At 42.7% G+C, this 24,463-nt stretch overlaps 1 protein-coding gene across 1 annotated transcript; it reads right to left on the reverse strand.

Moving 5' to 3' along the window:
* Positions 1-240: 240 nt before the first annotated feature.
* On the reverse strand, positions 241-8,699 carry larp6a (La ribonucleoprotein 6, translational regulator a). The gene is made up of 3 exons (XM_051657048.1): positions 8,064-8,699; positions 5,688-5,886; positions 241-2,550 (listed from the first exon to the last, which is right to left on the reverse strand). The coding sequence occupies exons 1-3, from the start codon at positions 8,270-8,272 to the stop codon at positions 1,450-1,452; spliced, it is 1,509 nt and encodes a 502-aa protein (XP_051513008.1). The 5' UTR covers positions 8,273-8,699; the 3' UTR covers positions 241-1,449.
* Positions 8,700-24,463: the final 15,764 nt, after the last annotated feature.

A 24,463-nucleotide genomic window follows, 5' to 3' on the forward strand; every position in this document is an offset into this window, starting at 1 on the left:
TGAGTGTGGCATCAATAAAAATTGTTAATGACAAAAAAACAAAAACAATGCATAGCTGCCAATGAGAGACCTTACTGAAAAGTCATGTTTAATTGAAAAGGAAGTGAATTTTGGTTGAAAATGACTCCAAGCAGGTAACTAAGCTTAAGTTTCTTTTGAGAGCTGTTTCATGAAGTTTGCACAGGTCGTTGCTGACATTAAGATTCTTTTATTAAAATGTTGGGTAAAACTTATAATGCATGCAAACATGTTGTAATGCTGCATTTTGACTGGCAATGCTTTCTTTTGCAATAAATAGCTGCCAATGAGTGACATTAGTGAAATGTCATGTTTCATTGAAAAAGAAGTGAATTCTGATTGAAAAAGACTCCAAACAGCTTCCTGTGGTCAAAAAGTTTCTTTTGGTCTGTAGTGAACTGTCTCATGAAGTTTGAACAGTTCTGTGCTGATATTCAGATTCCTCCATTAAAGTAACTGTTTAGCCCTCATAATGAATGAATGCAAAAAAAAAAAAAAAACCCACTTTGTAACAAACTGATTTTGGTACCATGTTAGGTCGCCAATTGATGTCCATTGTGTCCTGAAGCAAAACTAGTTTAGAACCTTTGATTTACACCAAGTATAAATGTTACAGCATATTAAAATACAAAAGGGGAGAGGATACTGGATCTAAACAAATAAGCAATACCCCACAGTAATGCGATTGTAGCGATTTATTTGTACAATAGGAAGCAGACTGTGCAGTGCCTGAACTCCACACAGGGCAAACACGGGGCAATATGTGCGTAGGACAGAAACCTCAAACGTTCGTCCACTGTGTGCTACACTCCAAGGAAGCAGAAGAGGACTCGACCCAAAGAATAGACAAAATATAGATCCCAGCTAATAAGTAATCACTAAAATGAGAAGCATATTTAAAAAAAAAAAAAAAAAACACCAAGGCAAATAAAATATTGCATCAGAGATCATCATTTGGCCCAATGCAGGGGGTTCCAGAGATTATGGCCACACTTGCTCAATTAATCAGACAGGTAGATGGTTACTGAAAACCAAATGCCCAAACTATGACCCATCCACACCAGTAATACATTTACCACACTTTACATGGGAGTCAGACACGTACATTATAATTGACACAAAAAGGTACCAGGACAATCCCTTCATATTAAATTCCTTATAGCAACATTAACAAAAAATATATTAGGGTGATTTAAAACTTAAATACTTTCAAAACAGCTTCCCTTGTCATAATACTATCAAATCTGAAATTAGTCAAATTAAGATATATAAAAGGATAACAAAAATATTGCATATAGAAAAGGTATTTCAAAAGACAGGCCAGTCCTACAGAGATGGTGAAAACTGATAATTCCAACAGTGCAACCGAGTTTGAGGGTCCAATGGGCAATAGAAGAGCAAGTGATGGGGTGGGTGGTTTAGAGTTGAAAGTCAGGTTTGGGTGGATGCAGTCTTGCCCCGGTCACCACCAGGGGGAGCCAAGTGAAACCCACGTGTGCCATCAGGTCCCCTAGGGAGCCGCACCACACCTGGGGGAAGACCGTCTGCGTTCTGGATCTTTCTGCCGAGCATGGGACTTCCTACAGGGCTGCTCTCCTGACTAGCCACCTGTTTCCTGCGCTGGACCCAGGGGCTGCCTGAGGGTGTCAGGCTGCTGTCAGAGGAATAGTCCGCCCAGCGCCGACCTGGTTCAGGGCTCAACCTGCCCTCGCTGACCAAAAGAGATTTGCCAGAGTGGTGTGTTTTGCGTTGGGTGCAGGGACTGGCCCGCGGGCTGCTCCAGGGGCTTGAGCGCGGGGATACCACTGGACTAAGGTGGTTGGGACCTGCGCTGGTGGGACTGAGCTTGTTGCAGGAACGGGACTTGCGGGCCAACCGCGGGGATGTGGGATTGCTCTCCGTTTCTGAAGAGCTCGCGGCAGAGTCGTCGCCATGATACTGCAACTCCCGAACACGACTGTTCAGCGAGCGACTCTTCCGCATGCCACTGACACCCTCCTCTCGTGGTCTGTCTTTCAAAACCTTTTTCTTGGGCGGTTTGGTGCCGATTAGAACAACTTTCAGCCCCAATGGGCCTCTACTGTCTCCTTCTCCCCCAACCGCCTCATGGGCCTTCACGGCTGCCTCCACCTCTTCAAACTCAACAATGGCACACTCCTCTGTACCCAGCTGCGAATACCGACCACTAAGTTTCTTCAGGTCAGCTGGCAGATCTTTGCCAGGTTTTAAAACCCGCACAGAGGCGATTGGGCCATAGCTTCCAAATGCCTTCAGCAGAAGCTCCATTAGATGCTCCTGCTGGGTCGGTCCAGCTCCACTGCCTCCATTCCCCTCGCCGCCAAGCGCCATGCCCAGCTCTGGCCAGCATTTCAATTCACTGAGCAGCAGCATGCGACTTGGCAAAGACTCGCTGGCAAACACGGGTACAGTTGACCTGCGACGCACTTTACGGCCTTCATCATTCAGTTCAAGCAGGTTTGAGTGCCGCAAGGCGTACGCTGTGGTTCTCCAGTCCCGCGTCAAATGCTTTACCTGAGGGAGAGACAGAAACCATTTAGCCATCTTCAGGTTTGACAATCAACTCTATTAAGACATGTTCTAATACGAGACTGAACGTTAGTACAACTTTCTCTGCAAAAAATGTTGTCCTCATTAACAAGGAAGCTTTACTTCTACCCAGCTCTCCTTTGTATGTTCAAGAGAAGCTTTTCAAGAGAATTAAGGACTGAACTGTAGCTTTGTTTCTCACCTAAAGCAATTGTATTGCTTCATACAGTGCATCCGGAAAGTATTCACAGCGCTTCACTTTTTCCACATTTTATGTTACAGCCTTATTCCAAAATGGATTAAATTCATTATTTTCCTCAAAATTCTACAAACAATACCCCATAATGACAACGTGAATGAAGTTTTTGAAATATTTGCACATTTATAAAAAAAAAAAAAAAAAAAAATGTACATAAGTATTCACAGCCTTTGCTCAAGACTTTGTTGAAGCACCTTTGGCAACGATTACAGCCTCAAGTCTAGAGTATGATGCTACAAGCTTGGCACACCTATTTTTGGGCAGTTTCTCCCATTCTTCTTTGCAGGACCTCTCAAGCTCCATCAGGATGGATGGGGAGCGTCGGTGCACAGCCATTTTCAGATCTCTCCAGAGATGTTCAATCGGGTTCAAGTCTGGGCTCTGGCTGGGCCACTCAAGGACATTCACAGAGTTGTCCCGTAGCCACTCCTTTGTTATCTTGGCTGTGTGCTTAGGGTCGTTGTCCTGTTGGAAGATGAACCTTTGCCCCAGTCTGAGGTCCAGAGTGCTCTGGAGCAGGTTTTCATCAAGGATGTCTCTGTACATTGCTGCATTCATCTTTCCCTTGATCCTGACTAGTCTCCCAGTTCCTGCCACTGAAAAACATCCCCCACAGCATGATGCTGCCACCACCATGCTTCACTGTAGGGATGGTATTGGCCAGGTGATAAGTGATGCCTGCTTTCCTCCAGACATGACACTTGCCATTCAGGCCAAAGAGTTCAATCTTTGTTTCTCATGATCTCAGAGTCCTTCAGGTGCCTTCTGGCAAACTCCAGGTGGGCTGTCATGTGCCTTTTACTGAGGAGTGGCTTCCGTCTGGCCACTCTACCATACAGGCATGATTGGTGGAGTGCTGCAGAGATTGTTGTTCTTCTGAAAGGTTATCCTCTCTCCACAGAGAAATGCTGGAGCTCTGTCAGAGTGACCATCGGGTTCTTGGTAACCTCCCTGACTAAGGACCTTCTCCCCCGATCGCTCAGTTTGGTCAGGCGGCCAACTCTAGGAAGAGTCCTGGTGGTTCCAAACTTCCATTTATGGATGGAGGCCACTGTGCTCATTGGGACCTTCAATGCTGCAGAAATTTTTCTGTACCCTTCCCCAGATCTGTGCCTCGATACAATCCTGTCTTGGAGGTCTACAGACAATTCCTTGGACTTCATGGCTTGGTTTGTGCTCTGACATGCACTGTTAACTACGGGACCTTATATAGACAGGTGTGTGCCTTTCCAAATCATGTCCAATCAACTGAATTTACCACAGGTAAATCAATCAAGTTGTAGAAACATCAAGGATGATCAGTGGAAACGGGATGCACCCGAGCTCAATTTTGAGCGTCATGGCAAAGGCTGTGAATACTTATGTACATGTGATTTTTTTTTCATTTTTTATTTTTAATAAATTTGCAAAGATTTCAAACAAACTTCATTCACGTTGTCATTATGGGGTATTGTTTGTAGAATTTTGAGGAAAATAATTTAATCCATTTTGGAATAAGGCTGTAACATAACAAAATGTGGAAAAAGTGAAGCGCTATGAATACTTTCCAGATGCACTGCAAGATATGAATTAAACCACTTGAGTCGTATGGATCCCTTTATGCTGCCTTTATGCCCTCGTCTGAGCTTGAAAGTTTTGGACCCCATTGACTTACATTTTATGGACAAAAGTAACAGACGCTTTAGAAAATCTTTGCGTTCCGTAGAAAAAAGAAAGTTATGAGTTTTTGAGATGTCATGATGGTGAGTAAATTAATTATTTTTGGGTGAACTACACCTTAAAGACTTGCAAGTACAGTATTTAAAACTTAGTACAGTAAAACAAAATGTCTTTGTGGGCTTAGTCATGTCAAAAAGAACTCCAAATTCAAACCAGACTAGCCACTTTATGTCAAGCGCAAAGCCATACCACTGCTGGTCACTGTTTTTAAAAGGTATATTTCACACAAGAAAGAAAATTACTTGAAATTAATGTTTTGTTCAACAAATGAAGTCTCTTCAATTGATTTTAACCTCAGACCTTATTTTACTCAAACTGCCATGAAAATTGGTATCTGTGACGATGCTAATTATCTTCCGGGTTTAGGACTACAACCCGAATAGCTACAAATAACAAAAGTATACAATGAAAGTGAACAATGCATAGTACTAAACATCTCCTTGTGTACCACAGTCATATAGAATTGAAAAGATGCGAGTGATTTTCATTTTTGGATGAACTATCCCTTTAACAGCATTTTGGTTGTGGCAAGATAGGCTTAAATGCCACATTGTCACGGATGTTTCATGTTCAGTGTTATTCCAAACTGGACATTAAAGCATGAATTTGATATTAAGATACAGACAAAAGTACTGAAATGGCAGTGAAGGACAAGACGACTTGTATTCGACTTTAACAAACACCACAAAAATTAGAACACTAATTTTAAGCAGTTAAGCTTACAGGACAGTGTGAAAAATGTTTAGAGCTTTAAATATTAGATACATTTTGTTTAAATAATCCTGCATTCAGAGTGATGTATATGTATCGGTATAACGTTTTTCCCCATTTGAGGAGTACAAAAAAAAAAAAAAAAAAAAAAAAGCTGACAGCCTGTGGTCTGCTACTTGCTATTGTTAGTCAGTGGCAGGAGGCATTTTTGATTTAGGGGGAGGGATATTCTCATTTTAGAGTCATTAATATTTTTGGTCCATTTTCCTGTAAAAGACTAAGAGTCCATTAGAATGTTTACATCTGCTGAAAGTTTATTTTCTCAACTTTTATGGAGAACACTAGCATATCAAAGCTAACAAGAACTAAAAGCCACAAAATCCTAATTAAGATTTCATGGGGTCTCTAAGAACTGGTAGATTGAGATTGTTACCTTTTTAAAGGACGTGAGCAGCTTGACACTGACGAAGCCGAGCTTATTGCGCCGAACATGTTTCAGCAGGAATGCATCGTGCTCCAGGTTCTCATCGGACAGATAATATTCAATCTGTGCTACCAGTTTCTGGATGAGCTCTGGATCAGGAGGTTGCCAGCTCTCCTCCTCAAGTTCTCCACCGCTGGTACCAGCACCACTGAGAGAGAACACATGCATGACTTTCTACATTTGCAACTCAAATCAATTCAGCATCAGGTTGGAAAATAAGTGTTTGGCAGCATGTTGGAAAATAAGTGTTTGGCAGCATGTTGAAGCAGCAGTGATTTCCCCTCATCCAACCTAAAACCTCAGATTCCCCCATAATCCAACAGCTTGTGCAAAACATGAGCATTACAGTTCACAACACCAACACACGCCACCTCTCCACGAGCAGAGCAGAAGCAAAGACCTCTCCATCTGGCTGACACAAATGATGGCTGAATGCATGGTGAGCTACAGCTGCCTGCTGCTCTCCAGAGAGAGAGAGAGAGAGGGAAAAATGGGGAAAAGCAACCATGCTTCTGTAAGAAAACAAATTCTGTTATCTGCTAAATAGCCAAAGCCTCAATGAGATTTTGCTGCTTACAGTACCTACTGGTCTGTCAGAAATAACCTTTAGAAATCAAATTAGATTGACTCATCACCTTCCAACCTCCTACACCCTATAAAGATGTGCGTCCACTCGGGCCGGACCAATCTAGCGGGCATGTGGACTACTCCTAAAGAGACAGACATTAAGAGCAACATTTGAACAAGGCAGAGAACCCCTTCAGACACATAAAGAAGCCCGTTATGATCCGCCCACCAGTGCTGGTGCACAATAGCAGAATCAACAAGACACATTAGAGCTTTATAACAATAAAAGCAAAACGCCCATGGGCTGCAGCTTCACAACTACTCAAAGAGATGCAACTGAAGTCCATAATGCTCAGTAGCTCATTCTGACACTGAGTGGGAATGCTGTTCAACAGGTCATCTGGGAGAAATTGTATGGTTTGTCAACAGTGCAAATAAGCCAGTGGGCAGAGTCCAAGGCTCTCAGAAACCGCCATGGTCACCGTTTGCTGTGGACAGTGAGAGAGCAACAGACTAATATGATCAGAGACCACATCGAAAATCTGGGATTCAAAATATAACTAGGAATAAATGAATGATTTTGCTAAATATTTAGGTCACCAATTAAATAAGCAAATTTGTGACGGCGACCAAATTAAAAAGGAATATTCTGGGTTCAATACAAGTACAGCTCAATCGGCAGCAGTTGTGGCATAATGTTGATTACCACAAATTTTCGACTCGTCCTTTTCTTAAAAAAAACAAAAGCAAATATCTGGGTTAAAGTGAGGCACTTGTAATGGTTAAAACACTGTTTCAAACGTATAGCCACAATATGTAATATGCATTTTCACATGATTTATGTGTGATAAAATCACTTGCTAACCATGTGTGAAGTTAAATCCAATTTTACAATGCTAATTCACCATAATGCCATAAACCCTAAAATGAATGTGAAATTACAATTTAAACATCTCTACAGCTAAAATAAATGTAAACAATCTCATAAAATAAGAAATCACATTGCTGCCTTTCACAACCCTCCAAAAATTGTCCCCATTCACTTCTATTGCAAGTGTTCACTGCAACCCAGATTTTTTTTTCTTCTCTCTTTTTTTTTTTTTAAAAAGGAGGAAAGAGTACAAATTTATTTTTGTGGTAATCAACATTATGCCACAAATGCTGTTCATTGAGCTTAACTTGTGTTGAACACGGAATATTTATGAACTTCAATCCTTTAACATAAACCAACTTTTCACTCAAATTGTTATGTTGATAATTTGTAATACGTTTTTTTAAATTAAAACATAAGCAAAATACTAAATATAAGCTCTAAAAATGTCTCCTTATATTCCATATCAGTAACATACTGAATAAAAGGGGTTATATTGCATTATTTTTGGCATCATTATGGTTATTGGCCATTGAAAAACCATTTAAGAAAGCCCACAGAACCCACCAGACGACCACTAGAGTGGACTGCTCTATGACCCTGGTTGAACTAGTCGAGCAACAGGTCTGGTTCCATTTCTACCTGAGGAGCTGCGCGTACACCTGCGACACGTGTCACCATACAGACAACACATTACATCACATTCACAATTAGAAAGGTTCTTTGAAGGGGTCAAGCATTGTCAACATAACTATTTATAACCTTGGAAGTGCTGTTGCGTGTGTGTGAACGTGTGGGTGTGTAGGGGAGGGGAATCAATGACAGTCAATGACTAAACAAATCTTATCGATATTTCAATGAGGTAATATCACAAGTCGTCTTTATACCTGGATTTATCGTGTATTCCGATCTCGTCTTCGCTGCCGCTGCCCGTGTGGAGCTCGATTGTGTTGGATGAAGCCTCCTCGTCTGGTTCCTCGTCCTCCGCCACCTGGATCGCGACAATGATGGTCACCGGAGCATTCATCTCCCGCAGGTGTTTGTCCGCGTCCGGCGCGTCTGACAGCCGCTGCTGCTGCTCGACGGTGGCGCTCATGATCTCCGCCGTGAACGCGTCCTCTTCCGCGGCTCCGCTAGTCTCTGCTCTCGATGGGGAACCGAGTGCGAGGCTGTAAGGCGGATACAAAGCTCCCAAGCGCTTGTGAAGAACAAACGGAGCAGTCAGGATGCGCTCCACGGCGGACCAGAGCGTCCAGAATCGGCGCCACGGAAAGTGTTCCGGCGGAGCAGGACTGTTAGAGAAGAAAGAGGGAACGGGTTTGCGTTCTTGAGCTGCTACTTCCTCATATGTAAGAGGCTTTGTGTGTTTGAATCGCGCTCGGGGATTGGGCCACGACGCCTCCCCAACCCACCAGCAAAACTGAAGCCAAGAGGGCGGCAGAACGCGACGCACCGCAGGAACGCGTTCAGCACGGCGGACATTTCTAAGCTTCTCTTTATCATGATTCACTAGAGAAGCGGGAGCGTCTCGTCATTACATTTATATGGGCAAACAGTAAACGTTTCACGTGAGTGCAGTTAATGAAAGAAGAAATTGGTGATCAATCAACGCGTGAGACGCAGTATAGATGCGTAAATTGGATAATAGGCTTTAGAGCAGCAGAGACGCGCGGATTTACTGCTTGGGAAGGATGAAAGAAACGTCCTGTGAACAAATATAGTTTTCTCATTTGATTTATTAATAAAATGTAGAGTGTCTGTATGTCTGTCACTGTTTTTGATCTATCTATCTATATATCTATATATCTCTGTCTGTCACTCTTTTTATCTGTCTGTCTATCACTATCTATCTATCTAAATATCTATCTATCTATCTGTCTGTCTGCCTGTTTCTCTTTTTGTTCTATCCAACCTAGAGCTGAACACGGTCAAGACAGTGATGATTGTGGACTTTAGGAGGAACACCCCAACACTGACCCTCTCACTGTTCTGAACAGCACTGTGGCAGCAGTGGAGTCATTCAGGTTCCTGGGCACTACCATCTCACAGGACCTGAAGTGGGAGACACACATTGACTCCACTGTGAAAAGGCCCAGCAGAGGTTGTACCTCCTTCGCCAGCTGAGGAAGTTCAACCTGCCACAGGCGCTGCTGATACAGTTCTACTCAGCAGTCATTGAGTCTGTCCTCTGCACTTCTATAACTGTCTGGTTTGGTTCAGCTACCAAGTCAGACATCAGAATACTTCAAATGAGAGTTCGGACTGCTGAGAGGTTTATTGGCGCTCCTCTACCCACCCTGCTAGAACTGTACACATCCAGAGTGATGAAAAGGGCTGGTAAAATCACTCTTGACCCCACTCACCCAACTTCATTTTCGAACTGTTGCCCTCTGGCCGACGCTACAGAGCACTGAGCACCAGAACAGTCAGGCACAGGAACAGTTTTTTCCCTCAGGCTATCTACCTCATGAACCGTTAAAACTGCCCCCAAATACTTTCCTTTTGTCAATACAACCATGTGCAATATTCAGTCCATCTGTTCCTACTTATTTCATTTATATTTTTCAACATATCCTACCTCTTCTTCAGTACATCACCTGCACATAACTGTATATATGTATATAAAATATTCAACAACATTATTGCTCTATTGTATATTTCTCTTTTTTCATGTTATATGTTATTTATTTTTTTATGTCACTATATGTATAAATGTACAGTATATGTTTGTATGTATGTATATACAGTTGCATTTACACTGGATGCTTCTGTCACCATGACAAGTTCCTTGTGTGTGTAAGCATACTCGGCAATAAAGCTCATAAAGCTAACTGACTGTCTGTCTGTCTGTCTGTCTGTCAGTCACTCTTTTTGTTCTGTTTGTCTGTCTGTCTCTTTTTCTTTTCTTTTTTGTTCTGTCTGTCCGTCTGTCTCTTTTTGATCTATCTATTTATTTATCTTCGAATAAAGATAAATAGTTCTTGTGTTAAGGTATCTAGTGTTGTTGTGTTAAGGTGAATGTATGTCGCATTCGTGTTCTGACTCATTCAGTGCCACTGTGATTGATCTTCCGTCTGCAGAGTGCGCTCTGTGGTGAGTGATGTAATGCTGCTTCGAGATGTCACAGCCGTGACCCGCATACAGACGATGATAAGAGCACCATTCACAAATACTGACACTGCAGTCTGGCCTGCACTAGCATCAGAATACAGTTCACATCTTTCTGTTCATCTCTATAGTACTTTCATTGGGAAACAATGAGCTGTGCATTATGGAAAGTGCAGTAACCAAGTCTAAATGGAGCTGTTCAGGCACATAAGATCATTCATTCATAGATTTATGGCGTGTGTGTAATGAATTTACTGCATTCATGCAAACAGCACAGATGCAGCTGTGTTTGTCTGGGCAGTAAATGTGGTTCTGGATTATTGACCCATGGTCCATAATCAGTTTTTTTTTTTTTTTTTTTTTTTTGTGGTCTGTTCAGTGGCTGTGAGGTGATTGTGTCTGAATTCTCCCTGCATTTGTGTAGATGGTGGAAAACACAGCATTTTCTCTCCTTCCCCCAGTTCTTATTGAGCCAGAGTATTTATAGATACTAAACCCTGGGGAACTGCCTGCTCAGGCCAGCATGAATTCATCCTAAGTGATAGAAAAATGTGCAATGCTTTTATCATAATTCATAAGGGTGTTTTATGTCTGTGGATATAATTACTCTTCATAATGCACCAAGGGAAGGCGCAAATGTTATTTGTGTATATGATTCAGAAACGGCCAATGATGAGCCTTAATTAATAATGGTTTGGATTAAATGCATTACAATGACTGCATGAGATGCTTTTTGAATGTAATAAACCATCAGAAAAGGGTTCAGAAGTCTCATGCCCACAATGATAAACAGATGCAGAGCAAATCACACACACTGACCCCACATGCTACATCTCTGTCATATAGAACTCTCATGAAATCTGCCCACCGACCGACTGGTTATACACTTTCACATTTGTTGCAGAGATGAGGACCCAAGCGCAGAGTTCAAAACCAAAAATACATTAACAAACAAACTCCCACTAGGGCGAAAAACATAAACCACCCCGTAGGGGAAAAAGTAATCCAGGAACTGGGGCAGAGGAAGACAGGGAACCAGGACCGACCGGACCAGGCTACAGGAACAGGGATTCAGGACCAACTGGAAAACAGAGAACACATACAGAACTGGCACTTGACAGCACACATGATGAGACTAAAATAGGGAGAAAAAAATCAAGCGGGTTGATAAAAGGGCAGGTATTACTAATGATACAATGAGCAAACAAGGAGGCAGGTGTGATGTAAGACAGAGAAGCATGCGGCGATACAGAAACAATAAAAAAGCTGTGTGTTCACACAAGAAGGCAAAACATCCGACTGGCATGAGCGCACATCACCAAGACAATGAGGTGATATACACTCATGCCAATTGACAAACGAGATGAGAGAAGACACCTGTTTGAGAGTTCGGCCACACACACACACCCGACACCTTACCAAAGTGACCGAACCTCAGCACAAACATGAAGACAGCTCGCGACCCGGGTGTGCGGTGCAAAGCGAGTGCAATGCACATTCATGGACGCGAGAGACAGACACAAAGACAGACATGCAGACAGACAAGGAGTATCAATGTCCGGTCCCAATACAGACCGGAACCAAGCTAGACAGGAAGTCAGAACCCAGACACCATACTCCAGACATGAAACACAACAGACAGAAGAGCGCGCGCTCACACAAAGACAGAGCATGGGCGGATAATGCCACGGTCCTGTGAGACCAAAATCCAGACTGACAGAGTGACAAGACCATGACAATACACTGTCTAGTTATATATAATGTTTTAATTAATTGGAGACTAATTTATGTTGAATGAAATGTTGAGGTTTGCACAGACAGACATTTATTAGTGAACCCACATTAAGACTCTAATTGGTCCCAGAAGAAAGGCAGAAAATGATGACTAACATCAACATTTGCTTTGGTTGCAAATATTAATGAATATTTATTCATTGTTATTAAGATGAAATTATTCAAATAATTGTAAGAGGAAAGGATAATAATGCTGCTATATAATGAAAATTAATACAAGTTTTAGTAACATTTAGGACAAACAGAATGAGCTTGGTGTTTTGAAATAGTGGGTTTCTGAGAAATATTTCACAAGATTAAGGAAGTGAAATGTTGCGTGTAAATTTGAGAGATTTTGTCAACCTTTTAGAGTTGAAATGGTGGGCAAAACCAGATTGTGTGGAAATAGTTGACAAGCAGGTGTTTGAATTTACATATTCTGAACAACACTGTGTTAAGTGCTGGACAATGATTTCTGATCAACACTTTTTATTGATTCACAAAATTGACAAAGAAAAGAAAACATATATTCACAGAATCAACATTTAACGCCCACTATTACCCCTCCTCCTTCCAATCCCCAACCCCACCCTGACCCTCAACAAACATCCCTGTGGTCACACATATGTATACACACACACACACACACACACACACAAAAAAAATTAAATATATATATCTATCTATCTATATCTATATATATCTATATCTATATCTATCTATCTATCTATCTATCTATCTATATATATATATATATATATATATATATATATATATATATATATATATATATAAATAATAATCACACACATTTAAAACTGTACTTCTCTCCCCATTACCCCTCCCCGAGAGCCCTCCACGAAGGCCAAATAGCTGCCCCATTTCCTATAAAATAAATATAAGTTTCCCAGCCTTCTACATGATATTGACACTGATGCCTCATGTCCTTTTCCAAAAGCAGTAATTACCACTCCCAGTTTCTGCCGCTTTATGGGGGTGTATGCTTCTCCCAAAAATAGCACAGAGCAGGTGGCGCAGCTGCAAATACCTAAAGAACTGAGATCTGAGAATCCCAAAATGTTAAACAATATTTTCATAGGATCTCAACACTCCACTCTCATATAGGTCACTGAGCGTATGAACCTCCCTCTCAGTCCACTCTGTCCAGCAGAAAGGGGGCTTATTAATACATAGTTTTGGGTTCAGCCATATGCTCGGGGCTACATTTAAATAAATGTCCGAATTAAACACTCTGGACACTTTTGTCCATACCGACTGCAAATGCAAGATTACTGGGTGTAACTTAACTTCTCCCTTTAGTTTGATAGAAAGGCTTTGCAATGGCGAAATAAGGGCAAGAACTTCCTGTTCAATACAAAACCAAGGAGGGGCTCTCTCAGGTGGAAGCGACCAATGAGCCAAATATCTGAGACCGAATGTATAATAATAAAACAAATTCTTGGGTAGGCCTAGCCCACCATTGTCAGTCGGCCTATGCAACTTACCGAAATGTAATCTGTGATGTTTACCATTCCAAATGAAGGACTTCGCTATGCTATCAAATTTCTTGAAACAAGAGAGGGTATACAGCAACACCTGCTGCTCTCTCCAACAACTTCTCCTTCTCTCACACCCCTCGACACACCGGTAGGGGTGGGGGAACAGGTTTGCTCATTCATAACAATTGGACTTTTTCACCACACTCTTCACTAAGTAACAATACTATTTTTGAATTCCATGCTATTACTACAATGCAACCCACAAAAATACATGTTGTTGTCATCTATCGCCCTTCAGGTCCGCTGACAAACTTTTTCGAGGAGTTGGATGTCCTGCTGTCCTCCTACTTGTGGTTCTTGGTGATTTCAACATACACCACGACAAGTCCCAGGCCACTGAACTGAATACTCTTCTGGCCTCATTTGACTTGGAAAAACTATACACCACAGCCACTCACAGATCGGGCAACCAGCTGGACCTCATTTTTACACGTAACTGTACCAACTCAAATATTCTTGTTACTCCTTTACATGTCTCTGATCACTACTTTGTTCAATTCCACATGACTCTCACATCTACATTAAAACAGACTTCACCTTTGGTTTCCTTTCGCCGTAACCTCCATTGTCTTTCACCCTCTCACCTTTCCACTGCTGTCTCTACCTCTCTTCCTACAACAAATGTATTTTCCACACTTTATGTAAACACTGCCACAGACACACTAATCTCTGCTTTAACAACCTGTCTAGACAACATCTGTCCTCTCTCTTCTAGGCCAGCACATACTACACCACCCAGCCCTTAGCTCTCTGACATCCTTTGTGAACATTGGACTGATCTCAGGGCAGCTGAGAGGAGATGGTGGAAATCTAAAGATCCAGCAAATCTAGGTAAGTATCAGTCTCTGCTTGCAACTTTTTCAGATAATGTTAAATCTGCAAAAACCTCCTATTACCAGAACAAGATCAACAGCACCACTGACACTCGCAGCTTGTTTAGAACATTCAACACACTTCTCTGCCCTCCCCCTCCACCACCTGACACATCACTGACAGCAGATGTCTTCGCCATATTTTTTACTAATAAGGCTACAACCATCAGCTCCCTTGACCCCATTCCTTCTCACCTTCTCCAGGCCATCTCTCCATCCATCCTACCTGCACTCACACACATAATTAACACATCTCTAATTACAGGCACCTTTCCCATTATATTTAAGCAGGCTCAGGTAATCTCGCTGCTGAAGAAACCCGCACTTAACCCCACACAAATAGAAGACTACAGACCAGTCTCTCTCATCCCAATTGTGGCAAAAACACTTGAAAGGGCAGTTTTCAATCAAATCTCTGCCTATCTCTCACAGAACAAGCTGCTGAATGACAATCAGTCAGGCTTCAAAAGTGGACACTCCACCGAGACTGCCCTGCTGTCTTTCACTGAGTCGCTGAGACAGGCGAAAGCTGAATCCAGATAATCCGTCCTGATTCTGCTGGACCTTTCTGCAACCTTTGACACAGTCAACCATCAGATCTTACTCTCCACCCTCTCTTCGCTGGGCATCACAGGAACTGTGCTTGACTGGTCTAATTCCTATCTCTCAGGTAGGTCCTTCAAGGTAGCCTGGAGAGGTGAGGTATCCAAGCCACATCAGCTACTTACTGGGGTACCTCAGGGATCAGTGCTTGGGCTACTTCTCTTCTCTATATACACAACATCACTCGGACCCATCATTCAGGCACATGGTTTCTCTTACCACTGCTACACTGATGACACACAGCTCTACTTGTCTTTCCAGCCCAATGACACCAGAGTGACTGCTCAAATCTCTGCCTGCTTGGCAGACATCTCGGCCTGGATGAAGGAACACCACCTGCAACTTAACCCAGCCAAGACCGAACTCTTTGTCTTTCCAGCTAACCCTGCTGTTGAACACAACATCACCATGCAGCTGGGTGCAACTACAGTAACGGCTTCCAAAACGGTCAGAAATCTAGGGGTAACCATCGATAACAAACTAAATTTCACTAACCACATCTCAAAGACCACAAGATCATGTAGACTTACACTGTACAATATCAGGAAGATAAGACCGTAACAAACTTCACAGCAGAAGGGAAGGAGAACACAGGGAAGCAGGTTTTTTCCAGGCTCAGATAAGACTTTTAATTGGCCACTTCAGTGCTTTTGAACTTCATAAACTCATCAGCTTCACAGGCACGTAATCACTTAGACACATTAGCTTTTACAGGCACGTAGTCACTTAGACACGTTAGCTTTTACAGGCACATAGTCACTTAGACACATTAGCTTTACAGGCATGTACTTACTTAAACACATCAGCTTATCAAATACAACAGAATGAACGCAACAGCTTCAGGAGCACCGTGGCCTTCCTTGTGCCAGACTCTGTCTCTCTCTTTGCTGGTGACGGAGCTGCTTATATGCCGCTCTCCCCATGCTCACTGGAATTAGAGACAGGTGTTAAACATAATCTAGCTCAGGTGCAAGTGCCCTTACCGCTTCCTCTCTCTCCGGACGGATGCTTGACCATGCCCCCGCTGCCACATATCCCCACCGCCTGACTCAGGCCGGGGAGACATCCGGCCTGTCTACCACTCCCCCCCTTTTCTGGAAAGGAAGTCGGCGACAGCCATTTGCGCTCCTGGTCTGTGGACCACCTTGAACTTAAATGGCTGAAGAGCCAGATACCAACGTGTGATCCGCGCGTTGGTATCCTTCATGCAGTGGAGCCATTGGAGTGGGGTGTGATCTGAGCAGAGGGTGAAGGCCCACCCCAACAGGTAGTACCGGAGAGTGAGGACCGCCCACTTGATGGCGAGATACTCCTTTTCTACGATGCTGTACTTAGTCTCCCTCAGCAAGAGCTTGCGGCTAATGTACAGCACCGGGCGCTCCTCCCCCTCCACCACCTGCGAGAGTACAGCCCCCAGCCCTCTATCTGAAGTGTCCGTCTGTAAGACAAAAGGGAGAGAGAAATCAGGTGAATGTAAATGTGGCCCCCCACAAAGTGCGGCTTTAACCTGCATGAATGCCTGCTGACATTGCTCCGTCCACTGGACCGGGTCTGGAGCTCCCTTTTTAGTGATATCAGCGGGCTGGTGACATCCGAATAATTAGGCACGAATATCCTATAATAGCCAGCCAGCCCCAGGAACTGTCTCACCCCCTTTTTGGTCTTGGGCCTCAGGCAGTTCGCAATCGCCGCAGTCTTGTCAATTTGGGGATGCACCTGCCCGTGGCCCAAGTGGAACCCCATATACCATACCTCCACCCACCCAATCGCGCACTTCTTGGGGTTTGCTGTGAGTCCCGCTTGTCTCAGCGATCTCAGAACCACCCTCAGATGCTGCATGTGCCACTGCCAATCATTGCTGTAAATGATGATGTCATCTAAGTAGGCAGCGGTGTAAGCCGAATGCGACCTGAGGATTTGGTCCATGAGACGCTGAAATGTAGCCAGGGCTCCAAACAAACCGAACGGAAGTGTCACAAATTGGTGTAATCCAAATGGTGTGGAGAAGGCTGTTTTTTCACGGGAAATTGGTGTCAAGGGGATCTGCCAATATCCAATGTCAAATCCAGTGTCGAATAAAATCAAGCAGTGCCCAACCAATCGAGCGATTCATCAACGCGAGGCATTGGGTATGCATCAAATTTAGACACCGCGCTGACTTTTCTAGAATCCACACAGAACCGTACAGACCCGTTGCTCTTAGTAACTAGAACAACCGGGCTGGACCAATCACTGTGGGATTCCTCTATTAACCCCATATCGAGCATTGCATCCAATTCTTCCAGGACAATTTTCTTTTTGTGTTCAGGCAATCGGTAGGGACGGCTACGTACCATCACCCCCGGCTCGGTCTCGATGTGGTGCTGTATGAGGTTTGTACGACCCGGTAGAGGGAAAAACACGTCTGCAAACTCCTTTTGCAACTTGCCAAATTCTGCGAGTTGATACGGTGAGAGGTGGTCTCCACAAGTGACCGGGGTGAAATGATTGTGTTTTGTATTCACCTCTGGCCCGAGCTCCACCCTCTCTGGGACTACCGTAGCCAACGTCACAGGGACCACCTCCCTCCACAATTTCAGGAGGTTGAGGTGATATATTTGATGTGCGCCCCCTCTATCAGTTCACTTTACCTCATAATCGAGATCCCCCACTCGTCGTGTGACCTCAAAGGATCCTTGCCACTTGGCGAGTAATTTAGAGCTCGATGTGGGATGTAACACGTGTACCTTATCTCCTGGTGCAAATTCCTGCAGCCGAGTTCCCCTGTCATACAGTCTGTTCTGTCGTTCTTGAGCTTGGAGCAAATTCTCCTGTGTTAGTTGCCCAAAGTGTGGAGTTTTGCTCTAAGATCAAGAACATATTTAATTTCATTCTTACTGTTTGAAGGTCCCTCCTCCCAAGCTTCGTGTATAACATCAAGCACACCGCGTGGGCACCGCCCATACAGCAGCTCGAATGGGGAATACCCAGTGGAGGCTTGCGGGACCTCTCGTACTGCGAATAACAGGGGATCGAGCCATTTGTCCCAGTTTCTAGCATCCTCGTGCACAAATTTACGAATCATGTTTTTAAAGGTTTTATAAGGGCCATCTGTTTGTGGATGGTAAATGCTGTAATTCAATAATTCGTAAAGCTCACGTAGTGTCCGTGACATAAAAGTTGTGCCCTGATCGGTGAGGATTTCTTTCGGAATCCCCACCCGGGAGATTATTTTGAAGAGTGCCTCCGCAACACTGCATGCTGAGATGTTGCGCAGAGACACTGCTTCCGGATTTCGCGTTGCATAGTCCACTAGGACCAATACAAAGTGATGTCCGTGTGCTTACCTTTCTAATGGCCCGAGGAGGTCCATTCCAATTCTCTCGAAGGGGACCTTGATCAGCGGAAGAGGGCGCAATGGCGCTTTTGGGGTGGCTGGTGGATTCATCAGCAGGCATTGTGGCATGCTGCACACCACCTGCAGACATCGCCGCCAATGCCTGGCCATTGCAGGCCTCCCTGCATGTGCAATTAGATTATGATCCAGAATGCAGCAGCATGCCTGGTCTTTAATCAACCAAAGAGAGCGCATGTTACACCACTCCTTGTCACTCTCCTCTGGCTGCCGGTTAATGCACATATAAAATTCAAGGCTCTGATGCTGGCATACAGAACAGTCACTGGGTCTGCTGCAGCATACCTAAAATCATTTCTGCAGAGCTACGCACCCATTAGAAGCCTGCAGTCGGCTAAGGAACGTCGCCTTGTCGTACCAACACAAAGAGGCACCAAAACACTTTCCCAGACTTTCAGCTTCATCATACCACATTGGTGGAATGACCTTCCCAACTCCATCCGTGAAGCTGACTCACTTTCTGTCTTCAAAAAATGACTAAATACACATCTTTTTCATGACCACTTAACCAGTCACTAATTTAAAAAAAAATTACTATTTTGATGCTAGTGAAACTTTGTAATATCGCACTTTTTCATACCACTGTCTCCTTAAGATGATTCGCTTATGTTTTCCTCTTTGTAAGTTGCTTTGGATAAAAGCGTCTGCCAAATGAATAAATGTAAAATGTAAATGAATAAATGAACATCTATAGGGAGAGATTGTAGCAGGTAGTTGAATTTTGGAATACAATTAATTTTAATAACATTAACCTTCTCAATCATAGATAAATGTAAGAAAGCCCACCTACTCACATCGCTCAAAAACCTTTTTACTGAAGGGTCAAAATTAACTCTAACTGAATTACACAAATTTGCTGGGAATAAAATACCCAAATACTTAATGCCCTGTTTGGGCCACTGGAATGCGCCCAGCTGAAAAGCCATTACCGGGCAGTACGCTGTCAGAGCCAAAGCTTTGGATTTAGACCAATTAACTCTCTATACTGAGAATTTAGAAAAGGAATAAATAATTCTGTGGAGGCAAGGCATAGATCTAGTGGGGTCGGAGACGAATAATAAAATATCATCAGCGTAAAGCAAAAGCTTTCGCGCCATACCTCCCACCATCACCCCAGGAAAATCATCCTCCTTTCTTATCGCGGCTGCTAATGGTTCCAGGGCAAGAAAGAACAATAATGGGGAAAGAGGGCAACCCTGCCGGGTGCCCCTATCCAGAGTAAAATAATCTGAAATGAATCCATTTGTTTGTACCACCGCTACCAGGTGTCTATAAAGTAACTTAATCCATCCAATAAAAGTATTCCCGAACCCATACATTTACCAAATCTAATTTCTAATTCATCGCGACCCCTTTAAATGCATTGGCAATATGCCTGTGCGCGAGCTCGCGCCACTGTGTTGAGAAATTATGTGAAAAGATGTCGGAAGATACCAGTGGCTGTTTTACCAAATGTTCCCATTACTACAAGTTTATGACAAATGCAGATAAGAAGATAAATGCAGATCAGAAGCACAATTACCTACCGAAGCACTTGAAACGACAACATAGATATACACTTTTAAGGGGCTGTTCACACCAAACGTGTTTTTGCGCACATCTGCACTGTTTTAATTGTTTTCTGATGTAATCACGCGCTAGACAGACGTCTTTGACTTTCTGTTTCTTTCGAGTCTCGCGCAGGACTGACGGATTTCAGACACCGTGTCAAGTTAAAATGAGCTTCAATATTTATGCATCTCGAGACACTTGGGACCTGAAAACGGGTTTCAAAGTGCAAGTTTTGGAAAACGATGCCGTTATCGTCTCCGTGATCGTCATCTTCATTGTTCGTATTCACCGCTCTGTGGAAGAATGCTTATATGCGCAGGCGCGTAGTATTTCTTTACAAAGTGTCATCGCCAACTACTGGCCTGGCATGCATAATACAGCGTTTTTAGTCCTTTTCGCAGATCCGTGTGAACGGGGATCGTTTTGACATTGTTGTCGTCTGTACGTGAAACATTTCAAAAACACAAAGGAAAAAGTTTTTAATACATCGTTGTCATGTAAACGTATCCTAAGATTCATCCTCCGCCACCCCAAATTGAAGCGAGTCACTACGCCACCACGAGGACTTAGTGCGCATTGGAAATTGGGCATTACAAAATGTTAGTGAACTCTCAGAAATAAAACACATCAGCATTTCTATATGACATTATTCCGCTGTGAGTGATTATTCGAGCTGAAATGCGTTCTTTAAAACAACAGAACAATGATAATGCAGCGGGAAGAATTTCACAGATTTTTACAATACTGGCGCTCATTTACTCGCTTTCACATGACAAAAAGTCAAACTGCAATATGAACAATTCATATAAAACCTAATTTTCTAGACAGTAAATTTAAATTACCTCTATTAGAGCTTGAAAGCATGTCAGATAAAAATATGAATAAAAGGGGGCCTGGGTAGATCAGCGAGTAAAGACGCTGACTACCACCCTTGGAGATCGTGAGTTTGAATCCCAGGGCGTGCTGAGTGACTCCAGACAGGTCTCCTAAGCAACCAAACAGGCCTGGTTGCTAGGGAGGGTAGAGTCACATGGGGTAACCTCCTCGTGGTCGCTATAATGTGGTTTGCATGGTGAGTTATGCATGGATGCCGTGGTGGATGGCACGAGGCTCCACATGTGCTGTCTCCGCGGTAACGCACTCAACAAGCCACGTGATAAGATGCGCAGATTGACGGTCTCAGATGTGGAGGCAACTGAGATTTGTCCTCCACCACCTGGATTGAGGTGAGTCACTACGCCAACACGTGGACTTAGAGCGCATTGGGAATTGGGCATTCCAAATTGGGGAGAAAATAATACAAATATGAATAAATTAAAATATATAAATACATTTATTGTATTACAAATAAAAATATTGAAGATTTAAAAAAAAAATTATGAGAATGTTACTGTAATATTAAAACATCAAAAGGTTGTTTATTAAAGGTATAGTTCTCCCCAAAATAAAAATGCACTCATCATTTACTCACCCTCATGCCATCCTGGTTGTGTCTGACTTTCTTTCATCTGCAGAACAGAAATGAAGATTTTTAGAAGAATATTTCTGCTCTGTAGGTCCATATAATGCAAGTGAATGGTGACCAAAACTCTGAAGCTCTGAAAAGCACATAAAGGTAGCATAAAAGTAATCCATATGACTCGAGTGGTTAAATATAGATCTTCAGAAGTGATATGATAGGTGTGGGTGAGAAACAGATCAAATTTTTGATAGTAATTTATAGCCATGTATGATAAGTGGTTAATCAATAGTGATACTACAAAAACAGAAATGCTACCACTGATCTTACAAATTAATTTAAAAATGGAATCTGTCAGTGGTGAAATGATAAAGAAGATGGCAATTATGACAATTATGATGGGTTAATGTAGGATTCATGAGTTTAATTTTTGGAAAGAAAAAAAGGTTTGGAAATGCCACCACCACTGTAGAGTGACCCTCTGATGAAGATGTGAAGAAGATTTGATGAATCACAGTTCAGATCTGCCAAACTCAGCAACTGCTGCAGATCGTATGCATTCAGCAGATGGACACTAACTGCACAACAAAGACAGTTATTCACGTGTGAATCATCACTGATAAAACTGTTCTTCTGCACTGGGTTTCCTGCTGCTGTCTAATTCCACTTATGGAGAAATAGAGGGGGTTTTACACTTACAAAGGTACCATGATATTACCGTGTGGACATGTACTAGGGTGATTGTATACTTTAAGGTACCTTGGAGTATGTTACCATGTTTCAGTACCATGGTAATACCATCTTTTACCATGGTACTGTCTAGTGAGGGTTTTTTTCTCTGTAGGTGAACAGCTACAAGCAGCATCTAGCGGCAGTCTCAGCCAAAGACCAGTGAGTGTGAGCTCTGTAGCCCCCAAAGACCAGTGTTTCATTCTCAAATGTGTAAATATGTATGAATATCTGCCTTGCGTCTGGGTCTTGATCACCCTGTCGGGGTTTATTGTGCGATAACAACCGGCTGACTGTACATTATCCCACTTATTACACAGCTCTCTGGAATACTCCATTCTGATTGGTCAATGGCACCATCCAGTGGTCTGATATTGCTCTGTAACAACCACACATCCGGGGATTTAGACATATCATGTTCTGCGAGCTATCTTTACTACTTCTTTGATCACTGTACGATCTCTACAAGTAAGCTTATAAAATAATTTCAACTCAAATCAATGTTTCATGTCCATTTATTTATTTATTTGGCAAGTAGTCTTGTAATAGGCCGAATATTGAGGAGTCAGATGGTCATTTTTACAAAGTAAACACCAACAGAATTCCGAAGCAAACCGAAGGTGGATTACATAATTTCAATAAAAATCAAATAAGCTCTTTATGTGGACTCTACGAAACCAAACCCATCCAGAACTGGTACAAAACACCCTACACTTTAAACACAGATAGACAGAGCACAGATAGACAGATTAGCATCTCAATTCTTGTATTGATACAGATATTTTATTAGCTGTAGAGAGAGCAGAGTATTTTATTTATTTATTTATTTGCCATCTGAGTGAATCCCAAGAACATGTCCAGGTAAAATTTCACCCCAAAATCAACAGAAAGAATTAAGACATTAGATTTTGTTAAAGATTTTTTTTAATATATACACTATTGTAGTATTTATTGTACTGCCTTTATGCTAAATTTAATATTTAAAAAAAATCATTGTTACTGTAAATTTGACTGTATTACAAAATTACTGTATTACACTAATGAGAATCAAATGAAAATCACTTTTGAGAATGAATACTGAGAATTGAAAAACAGTTGAAAAGTAAAACATCAGAATGCATTACAGTAATAAGAATTTGGGGGGGAAATGTGCTTGATTGCCATACAAATAATGTCATATTGCAAAAAATCAAAATGGTCCTCTTTTCTCCCAATTTGGAATGCTCAATTCCCACTACTTAGTAGGTCCTCGTGGTGGCGCGGTTACTTACCTCAATCCGGGTGGCGGAGGACAAGTCTCAGTTGCCTCCACTTCTGAGACCGTCAATCTGCGCATCTTATCACGTGGCTGGTTGTGTATGACACCGCGGAGACTCACAGCATGTGGAGGCTCATGCTGTTCTCCGTGATCCATGCACAACTGAACTTACCACGTGCCCCATTGAGAGCGAGAACCACTAATCATGACCACGAGGAGGTCAGGCCAATTTGGTTGCTTAGGAGACCTGGCTGGAATCACTCAGCACACCCTGGATTCAAACTCGCGAATCCTGGGGTGGTAGTCAGTGTCGATACTCACTGAGCTGCCCCCCCCCAAAAATAATTTCTTATTATTTTCTATTAAGTTTATAGGTGATATATGTCCTGGCCATTTTCATGTGATTCAGCCATAAACATGCTGCCAAGTGATATAACATTTTTCTGTTTCTTTTATTTGCATTATAAAACAGTCAAATGAAGGTGTCTGATATCTCTGAGTCTCCTCAGACAGTCTCGTGAATATGGGAGTCAGGCAGCTCTGTGCTCCTGTACTGTCCTGGCGAGAGTAAGTTAGTGGAGCAGGAGCGCAGTCTGTTTCCTCTTTCTGTAACACTTCCTGTCGGGATGGTGGGGGATCTGGGGCCCCAGGCATACAGGGTGTAGTCCCACAGGGCCGCTCGCATCATACTCTCAGAGTAATGCCACACTTGTTCACATGCACGGTAAGAGATGTTTCACACAGATTTGCATCTGATTTGCATTTGTATTTTTGAAGATTCATTTGTCAGCACAGGACTAGAAGTGAACTGCCAAAAAACCTAAAAATGATGGTAAAAAAAAAAAAAAACTTAAAAGAAATGGTGACTTAAGGTATACAGTACATTTTACCTTTTCCATTCAAATGCATTTTAACTTGTACCTTGATGTTGAAAAAGTTTTTTTTTTTTTACGTCCATGTTACTTGTCAGCTACCCTGCTG

This window comes from Myxocyprinus asiaticus, chromosome 26, assembly GCF_019703515.2.
Source record: "Myxocyprinus asiaticus isolate MX2 ecotype Aquarium Trade chromosome 26, UBuf_Myxa_2, whole genome shotgun sequence".
Classification (NCBI taxonomy): domain Eukaryota; kingdom Metazoa; phylum Chordata; class Actinopteri; order Cypriniformes; family Catostomidae; genus Myxocyprinus; species Myxocyprinus asiaticus.

Bases quoted from the DNA above. Each gene is read 5' to 3' on its own strand.
- larp6a (XM_051657048.1), bottom strand. From the start codon at position 8,272: ATGAGCGCCACCGTCGAGCAGCAGCAGCGGCTGTCAGACGCGCCGGAC. The intron at 5,887-8,063 runs GTATAAAGACGA...GTTCTCTCTCAG, and splicing joins GGAATACACGATAAATCCAG to TGGTGCTGGTACCAGCGGTG. The intron at 2,551-5,687 runs GTAACAATCTCA...TCTCTCCCTCAG, and splicing joins TGCTCACGTCCTTTAAAAAG to GTAAAGCATTTGACGCGGGA.